A 10,000-nucleotide genomic window follows, 5' to 3' on the forward strand; every position below is an offset into this window, starting at 1 on the left:
GGCCTCCCTGCTGCACTGATTGGACGCTCGCCTCCCTCTGCTGCCGCCCCTGCTGTCTCCCTCGCCGTTCCTGCTGTCCCTGTTGTCCCTGATGCATCCCGGACATCTGCTAAACCCCATGCTGCTTCCTAAACCTCGTCTTCTAATACAGCTTGGATTACACCTGCTTTTTCGCCTCTGCTGATCTTTGTGTGTGTGTGTGTGTGTGTGTGTGTGTGTGTGTGTGGTTACTGTTGTGTTGTCTGATGTCCACGTGTGCTGAGGGCGAGGCGGTGATGGCATAGTGACAGGGTGTGGTTGTGTTCCTGTGTGCTATAAATTTGAAAGGTGTTATGGTGTGTGTGTGTGTGTGTGTGTGTGTGTGTGTGTGTACCAGGACACGCCCAGTTATACCTCGTTTTCTTCTCTTTTTCTCCCCTTCTCGTCCTCGTCGTTCCTTTTTATTCTCCTTGCTTTACTCCTTCCTGGCCTTTTCCTCTTACTCACCCTGCCACACTCAGCACCCTCAGCATCACTCAGCCCTGTTACCTCGCCGCTGCAAGTAACACAGTGCACTTAGAAGGCACACACTGATGTATACATATAATTCTCTTCGGATACATCAGTCGCTCCTGTCGCTCTTATCTCCTCACCCATCACACGACTACCACACCTGTCGCAGCGCAGGTGTGCACACTGTTGTCCCCCGAAACCCCACTTCACAGAATCACCTGTGTGTGTGTGTGTGTGTGTGTGTGTGTGTGTATGTGTCTGGATCGATGGACATGTGTGTTTTTTGTGTATGAATGTGTTCGTAGAAATTGTATATGTATGTTCGGAATGAGAGAGAGAGAGAGAGAGAGAGAGAGAGAGAGAGAGAGAGAGAGAGAGAGAGAGAGAGAGAGAGAGAGAGAGAGAGAGAAACAAGTACAGCGTGCTATCTAACCTTACTTTTTTCCTCCTCCTAAACTCCCATTTTCCCCCATCTTCCATTCACCTCCTCCCTTTTCCCCTCGCCTCCCTCCTCCCCTCCGAGACACTAAGGGCGGGCAGCATCGTCCCTAAGGGCCCCGGACGACGCCCCTGCAGTGTGCGAAGGGAAATTTCCACCTGGTATTGGGGATCAGACGGACCGCGCGGCGAGGAGCAGGTGGTTAAGGTAATGGCTCCCTCACCTGGCCAGGTAGAAGCCGCGGCACCAGCAACAGCCCCCCATTGGCACCTGCAGCAGAGTGCCGCCAAAAGGCCTGACCTCTCACCCACCATCGCCCTTACCACCATATTCTGAAATATTTCTGCGCCGCACTTGTACTATTTTCAAGAGTGTTTAGTTGAAGTGACACGGTTTTCAATGGCTTTTTTATGGTTCTAGTGACTGATTACCAAGACTTCTACATTATTAACTGGATACACATTCTTTAGAACCCAGTTAATCATCTCAGTGGCCTTTGAAAATACTCGTGGTGAGAGAGTAAAGTGTTTTAAAATTCGAGCCTTAGTGCCTTTCCGCCCCCGCTCCACAGTGTCGCGCGATCGCCTCTCCGTTGCCAGGGATAAAAGAAGACGTGATCGTATATTTCGCGGCGACAACTAGTGATGAAGGGCCTCGGCATTACGCATGTTGACGTTGCTTTACCATGAAATATCGAGCTCCATAAAAGAAACTGAACCCAGGCAGGTGTTCACTCTCATCCTCCTGCCTCTCCCCTCCCCTCCCCTCCCGTCCCCTCTCTTCCCCTCTCGTCCCTCTCCTTTCCTTTCCCGTGACTCACCCGCGCTCTCTCTCTCTCTCTCTCTCTCTCTCTCTCTCTCTCTCTCTCTCTCTCTCTCTCTCTCTCTCTCTCATCCCCTTCCGATAAAATCTTTCGCCTCATCTCTAGTAACTTCATGCAACACCTGAGCGTGGCTACACAAGGCCTCGCCGCTACACACACACACACACACACACATACACACACACACACACACAAGCTTAAAACGAAAGCAAAATGTAATACAAGGGTTTCTGATGCAAATCAACACGGAGGGAGGTGAAAAAAAAAATCATACAAAATAAACATACACACACACACACACACACACACACACACACACACACACACACACACACACACACACACACACACACACACACACACATTCCCGCTCTGGCAGCCGTGGTGGTGAGAGAAGCAACACAGTCATAATGTACACAGGCGGACACTCGGAAACCAAAAACTAACTCATTGCTGCAGCATCTCGTGATTTAGATGAGACTGTGTGTGAAAAGTGAATATCTCTTTGGGGATCTGACTTGAGCGCCGAAAGATAAGAGAGAGAGAGAGAGAGAGAGAGAGAGAGAGAGAGAGAGAGAGAGAGAGAGAGAGAGAGAGAGAGAGAGAGATGAAGATGGGTGGTGATAGAGATGAAAGAAGAGGAGAAAGAGGAGGAGGAGGAGGAGGAGGAGGAGAAGGAAGCAACCAGTGAAAATAACTCGATGAAAGGATGCGTACGAAATAATATAGAAAGAAATAAACAAAAAAAAGACGCTGAAAGGAAAAATAATAAAAGAAAAAAAATATATGGAGAGAGAGAGAGAGAGAGAGAGAGAGAGAGAGAGAGAGAGAGAGAGAGAGAGAGAGAGAGAGAGAGAGGACCTTGTTAGTAAGTTCTCCCTGTAATGCCGTGGCTGTGTGGAGACCTCGGCTGAGTCTACCCCAGGTGATGGAAGACGCCCCTGGGAGGAGAAAGAGGAGGAGGGGGAGGAGCAGGAGCAGCAGCAGCAGTTTCTAGGGCCTTGGAACCTGACCAGTATACAGGGTTAATGATAGGCAGAAATAGGGAGGCCTGGAGAAGACGGAGAGATGGGAAATTTTACCCAGCTAAGGAAAGTTAACACAAAGAATAGAACAATGATAGAACAAGGGCAGGGAAGGCAGGAAAGGAAGTAGACAGAGGTGAAGAGACCTGGAGAAGCGGGAGATAGAGGGAGAAGTGAGAGATAGAGGAACTATGTAGACCGACGAAGGAAGGTTAACAGAAAGAATAGAGGAAAAAAATATAGAACAAATATAACTGAGGTAAAAGAGGGAATAGGTGAAGCAGAAATAGTAGGAACACCAACAGCGGAAGACTAACCAGCTACGAGTCTCCACGCATGGCTGAATTTTTTGGAGATAAACAAGCGGCATCCAAAAAAAAAAAAAAAGAAAAAAAAAAAGACATGAGGAAAAAGTAAAAACCGTGCATCACTCGAACTACACGTTGGTCAAATGGGTAATTGAATCCTGTTGTTAATTAGAGGAGGATAAGGGAAGGCTGCGGCGGCCGATCAGGAAGTCATAAAACTGGTTAACCACAATATTTTGATCGCCACTACCACTACCACTACCACCACCACTACCACCACCCGCCTTGAGAGAGAGAGAGAGAGAGAGAGAGAGAGAGAGAGAGAGAGAGAGAGAGAGAGAGAGTTAGAGTTGTTGTTGGTAAAAGATGAGTAGATGAGAGAGAATTTAACACGAATGAACTTACTGCTTCGTCATCCACCAAGAGAGAGAGAGAGAGAGAGAGAGAGAGAGAGAGAGAGAGAGAGAGAGAGAGAGAGAGAGAGAGAGAGAGAGAGCACCATCTTTATTTACAAGCTGAAGGTGTCAACACAGACGCCCCCGCTGTTTGTGCCTCACACGTGCATTGTCTCTTCATCGTCGCCGCCTCCCTCCTCCCCCCTCCCTCCTCTCGCCTCCCCACCCCTCCCGCCGCTCTAATATATACTTCCCCGCGCCGCGATACGATCTAAAAATCTATATGGACTGATTTCGCGTGCGCCAGATTCGTGTTCAGGAAGAATGATAAACCCTGGAGAGAATTTAGACGGCCATTAAACTTAATTCAAGATAATGCTCCTGTCTGTTTACCTGGCCGCCATATTAATTACTCATTTACTCAATTGATTTATTCATGACGTTCCTTTTTTGAGATGAGTGAGTTTCTGTGTGTGTGTGTGTGTGTGTGTGTGTGTGTGTGTGTGTGTGTGTGTGTGTGTGTGTTTAAGCTTCAGCGGTTACCTTCTGCAAGACGTTATTTTATTTATTTTTCTTCATTCCCGCTGAACAAAAACGCGATGTAACTTGTGTTTTTGTCAATAAACTACTACTACTACTACTACTACTACTACTACTACTACTACTACTACTGTGTATGCGTGTGTGCGTGTGTTATTTGTAAGCGTAAAGGAGCGGCGTTGGAAGTTACTCCTTTAGGAAATGTGATGGAGGTGTGAGACTGCCACCTGGTCTAATGGGACGCCTTTGTTAATTATGGTCCGTATTTACCCTGTTGACTTCACCTTTAATTAATCTACCTTAATGAACCGGCTCTCGATAGTCGTGAAGCGCTGCCGGCGACGGGGAAAAAATTAAGCCGGTAATTCTTTTTTTCTTTTTCTTCGTCTCCTTTTCTTCTTTTTCCGAGGCGTTGGTTGTTTGTCTGGAAGGTTCCGCCAGTGACTACGTTGTGTGTGTGTGTGTGTGTGTGTGTGTGTGTGTGTGTGTGTGTGTTTGACGGATTATTGTTTAGATATGATGGAAGTGGTAGTAGTAGCATTAGTAGGAGAGAGAGAGAGAGAGAGAGAGAGAGAGAGAGAGAGAGAGAGAGAGAGAGAGAGAGAGAGAGAGAGAGACTCGGAGTAGCTATAATGAATAATAATGAAGAGCAGTTAAAGTAGTGAAGTGATTGTGATAGTGTCACCACGCTCCCATCACCCACACTTAATAACACCTGCAAAAACTAACGAATTAAACTGAAAAAAGAACAGATAACTATAAAAACTGAACCAAGGAGAGAGAGAGAGAGAGAGAGAGAGAGAGAGAGAGAGAGAGAGAGAGAGAGAGAGAGAGAGAGAGAGAGAAACTTACATCCAACAAAACGAAAGAGGAATGATGGAAAATGAGCAGATGAGAAAGACGAAGCGAACTGAGTAGGGGTACTAGGGGTAGTCATAGTAGTAGGAGGAAGAGGAAGAGGAAGAGGAGGAGAGGGAGGTAAGGGTGACAGTTTCTAATGAGGCAAGGGGAAGGCTGACCGCTGATGGATAGGTACACTACGACTGGTGTATGCAACGCACTAATACCCCTCCGCCCTGGTCAAGATAGGCCCTGTTTAATGAAGCCTTTGTCTGCAGGCGGACGGCGAGATAGGCTCACTAGGAGGGAGGAAGGGAGGGAAAGGGGAAGGGAGAATGAGGGAAGAGAGGGACTGGCAGGGAGACAGGGAGGAGTAGGGGTACTGGCTGGCTGTCTGGCAGGTAGAGGGAAAAAGGGAGGTATGGGGTGGCTGGGGGGTGTTTGTATGGTATGGACGAAGGGGAGAGAGAATGAGAAGGAAGGAGAGAGTTTGGGAGGGAGGGTTTGTCTATGGGTGGGACAGGAGGGAGGCAGGGAAGGGAGGGAGCTCTATCTATGGTTGGAGGGAAGCTATGGGGTGGGAACGCGGTGGTACACACAATTAATACGAGAAGATCAATTATCTGATAAGACACTGAAATTGAGATGTAGGAAGCACACAGGAACCGGAGATAAATGAGGGAAGAGGATAACTAGGCAATAACGAAGGTGAATGAGGGAGAGGAAGAGAGGGAAAGCCAAGACTCAAGTGGGAATTAATAGGCATGAAAATAAGAGGAGGAGAAACATGAAATAATAATAATAATGATGATAACAAATTATAATGATGATGATGATGATGATGATGATGATGATGATGATGATGTTAAACACTTCGTTCTAACACTTGCAGTTTGAGTGGACTAGTGGTGGTGATGGTGGTAGCAGCTCTAAGGTAAATACAGTAAACATAGTAGTAGCTGTACTGGTTGGTGGTGATGCTGGTGGTGGTGATGGTAGTGGTGGTGGTGGTGGTGGTGGTAGTGGCGGCATCTAATCACGTTGAAAATATTGTTAACTGGCCAGTTGTAGCAGTTACGACATTTAGGGGAAAAAAAAAGCTGATAACACTATGCGGCGTTAGGAGAGAGATGGTGGTAGTGGTTGTAGAGATAGTGGTGGTGATTATAGTACGGAGGGAAGGAGCGGGAGGAGGAGGAGGAGGAGGAGGAGGAGGAGGAGGAAGAGGAGAGATTACCATAAGGTCGTATCTGCTTTTACGATACCAAAGGATCATGACCTTTGCGCTCCCTTGTCTTAAGAGCTGAAGTAGATGATTATGGTAATGTTGTCAGTTACGTCTTTACTGCGCTGTTGGATATGGTAGTGTGGGGGTGAGGGGTGAGGGAGAGGAGTGTGTAGAGGTGGTGGTGGGGGTGAATGGGGGGTGACATCGGCTTCTGACTACCATGTCTGTTGTTGTTTGTTGTTGTTGTTGTTGTTGTTGTTGTTGTTGTTGTTGTTGTTGTTTAGCTTTAGTGTAGTTTCTTTCTCTACTCCAATCTGCATGTAGTTTTTGTGTGTGTGTGTGTATGTGTGTGTGTGTGTCTAGGTGATGTGTAATTGTGTTTCAAAGTTACTTGTAGTGTGTGTGTGTGTGTGTGTGTGTGTGTGTGTGTGTGTGTCTGTGTGTGTGTGTGTCTAGGTGATGTGTAATTGTGTTTCAAAGTTACTGTTTCTGTGTTGTAGTGTGTGTGTGTGTGTGTGTGTGTGTGTGTGTGTGTGTGTCTAGGTGATGTGTAATTGTGTTTCAAAGTTACTGTTTCTGTGTTGTAGTGTGTGTGTGTGTGTGTGTGTGTGTGTGTGTCCCTCCGTCACCAGCGCGTCGTGGGGCGGCAGGGTAAGCAGCAAGACGCCCGTGAAGTGTTATTACCGATGAGCACTTATTAAACACAGCGGGAGGTCTTGGTGCTGAAATTAGACCATTATTAGGACTCCTCGTGTGTGTGTGTGTGTGTGTGTGTGTGTGTGTGTGTGTGTATATGGGTGTATATGTGTGTGTGTGTGTGTGTGTGTGTGTGTGTGTGTGTGTGTGTGTGTGTGTGTGTGTGTGTGTGTGTTTACCTGCCTGCTATGACCCCCTGTTACACCTAAAACCACTCAGGTGTGAACCCAAGGTCACGGCTCGCTAATGAGAAGTTGATAAAACGCCCTGTAAAAAGATTGGAATCAGCCAGGTAAGACTGAAAAAAAAAAATAATACAAAAAAATAGAGAAAAAAAAGCCATCAGTAAGTACGGTATCGCTGACCGGTCTCGTAAACAACAGCGGCGGCCTAGCGACGTATCTTGGTCGTGGAGGTGATCAATTCATTATCGTAAGAGGCGTTTAGGACTGAAGAGATGGACTAGGAAATGTGGCTGAGCGGTGGCTGAGTGTGTGGTGCAGCTGTGTGTGTGTTGGGAAGGAAGGTGTGTATGGTGTGTGGGTCGGGGAAGAATGGGTGCGGAATGGGGGAGAGAGTGTAGGGAAGTTACGTGTGTTAGGAGGGAGTTGTGTGTGTGTTAGAGTGTAGGTGGGGGAAGAATGGGCGTGCAGTGGGAGAGTGTGGAGGAATTCTGTGTTTGGAAGGTGTGTGTGTGTGTGTGTGTGTGTGTGTGTGTGTGTGTAAGGTGTGTATGGGGGGAGAATGGGTGTGCAATGGGGAACTTCTATGCAAAGCTTTCCTCCAAATGAAGATAATCGTGTTATGTTACAAGATGTTGAAAAAAAAGTCTTGTTTTGTAAGTAAATAAAATAACTATGGATGTCTTTAAATGTCCAATAAATTTTTGCTCCCAAGTTTATTGACAACATCTATTTTGTGTGATGATACCGAAGAGATTCTCGTATGGACCTACCAAAGTGAAGGTAATTAGGAGCTGTTTTAAGGCCTATAGCGAAATAGAAGCGTAGTGACAAAGCTTTCAAAGTCCACTAATACGTGTGCGTGTGTGTGTGTGCGTGTGTGTGTGTAGGAAGGAGTTGGAGTGAAGATAAAGGTAGAAGGAAGAACTGGGGAAGGATGTGCATGAAAGGTATTTGTGTGTGTGTGTGTGTGTGTGTGTGTGTGTGTGTGTGTTACCGCAGCTTTTGTAGTGAGCAGTTCTTGTCGCCTCTAAGCTTGCTGTTGGTGCTATTTTGGTCTTCCTGTACTCTCTCTCTCTCTCTCTCTCTCTCTCTCTCTCTCTCTCTCTCTCTCTCCTTCGGTGTCGTTATCCTCCTTTTCCTTCCTTCCTCCTCCTCCTTCTCCTCCTGCTCCTCCTGCTCCTCCTCCTCCTCCTCCTCCTCCTCCTCCTCCGCACCTCGCCTGGGGACAGGAAGAGGTAGAAGAGCAGTACCGGTGAATCACTTGAGAGTTTAGCTCAACACACACACACACACACACACACACACACACACACACACGGAAACACGAGCCTCATGATACACACACACACACACACACACACACAGGCGGGAACTAGTACTCATATTGTCGCGTGAACACCGCCACTCACTCATCTATTTACGTATGGAGGCATTTGTGTCAGCGTGGTGTGGAGAGAGCAGGAAATAGGTGGAGGTGGCGGTGGAGGTGGTAGTGGTGGAGGTGGACAGGTTGTGTGTGAAGCAAGGAGGAGGAGGAGGAGGAGGAGGAGGTGGAACAGGGTACCGCCGAAGCGTTGTTAGTCGAGGGCTCCACCGCGGCTGCCGAGTGGTGCCATCCGCCCTTCCTTTCCCCCGTGCCTTCCCTGTAAACTCTCAGGACACGTAGGGCACGGCTGGGGCTTGTACTAAGGGCGTGCAGGGCGGGGCAGTGGCCGGGTAATGGCAAGGACTAAACGGTAGTGGGCAATTATTAGCACAAAGATGCCGTCTAGAGGTTGCCTGCAGTCCCGGGTAGCTATGGGCTGTGCGTGGTCGCCCGACACATTTTATACCAAAGTACATGATTTATTTTTATTTTTGTTCGGAGATCGGGAGCAGCACGCAGGTCCTCCCTTAATCGGTGCTTAGGGAGTTAAGGTCATTTTTACCACTAATGAGCCCGGAGCGTAAGGCAGTGTGAGGCAGGCTAGGTTGTCACACCCTCCCTACCGCGTGGGGGGACGAGGCAGCAGGGCGAGGAAGTAGGTGAGTGGGACGAGCTGTTTTGTTATGTAGGTTTTGCATCGGCAAGATAGAGAACCTAGAAGCCAGTCAGTCGCCGCCTCCGCCTGTTGTCTTTTTTTTTTTTTTACATATATTGGGGCTATTAATAAGCGAGTTCCGTGGTCCAGCCTCTCCTGCTAAGGTTGTGTAATAATACCGCTAAAGAAATATTCTGCTTCTCGTCATTATTTTTTTATGTAGACGGATGGGAGGAGGAAGGGTTGAGAGAGAGAGAGAGAGAGAGAGAGAGAGAGAGAGAGAGAGAGAGAGAGAGAGAGAGAGAGAGAGAGACGATTACAACAACGAGAAAAAATATTAAAAGTAGAAAAAAACAAAGTAATAAAATGAAATCTAAATAATTTACTAAATTCTCATAATCTCATTGATAAGAACCATGGCGAACATTAAGCAAGAAATAAAGAAAAGAATGATCTAAGAATACATACAAAAAACGAGAGAGAGAGAGAGAGAGAGAGAGAGAGAGAGAGAGAGAGAGAGAGAGAGAGAGAGAGAGAGAGAGAGAAAGGGAGTAAAGAATAAGAACAGAAGGAAGAGAAGAACGCGGCACAGCAAGCTTAGGTTAGGATAAAGAAGAATTGCATGGATAAAGAGAGAAGTCTTTTGAGGAGGGAAGAATGGCGAGGAGGGACACGACATTTAATTGACGAAGGGCAGGGGCAGGAGTGAGAGAGAGAGAGAGAGAGAGAGAGAGAGAGAGAGAGAGAGAGAGAGAGAGAGAGAGAGAGAGAGAGAGGGTCGTACCGTGCGGAAGGAGGGTCGTGGCTTGAATGGAGAGTCGAATGATGCAAAGAAGGAGAATGAGAAGAAGAGAAGGAGCAAGATGGCGAGGAGGAGAAGAAGAGGGAAGGAACACGTGGGGAAGAAGTGATGTAGTGGAAGAAAAAAAGCTAAACAATTTAAAAGCATTCCAGGAGAGCACACACACACACACACACACACACACACACACACACACACATCACCAC

At 47.3% G+C, this 10,000-nt stretch overlaps 1 protein-coding gene across 2 annotated transcripts in view; it reads left to right on the forward strand.

Moving 5' to 3' along the window:
• LOC135111565 (homeobox protein Meis1-like) overlaps positions 1-10,000 on the forward strand; it is a 618,646-nt gene that overhangs the window by 143,519 nt on the left and 465,127 nt on the right. For both annotated transcript variants that reach the window (XM_064024994.1, XM_064024995.1), the window contains exon 8: positions 5,755-5,796. In XM_064024994.1, coding sequence (XP_063881064.1) covers positions 5,755-5,796 — 42 coding nt within the window. The remainder of the gene's footprint in view (positions 1-5,754; positions 5,797-10,000) is intronic.

This window comes from Scylla paramamosain, chromosome 22 (genome assembly GCF_035594125.1).
Source record: "Scylla paramamosain isolate STU-SP2022 chromosome 22, ASM3559412v1, whole genome shotgun sequence".
Classification (NCBI taxonomy): Eukaryota; Metazoa; Arthropoda; class Malacostraca; order Decapoda; family Portunidae; genus Scylla; species Scylla paramamosain.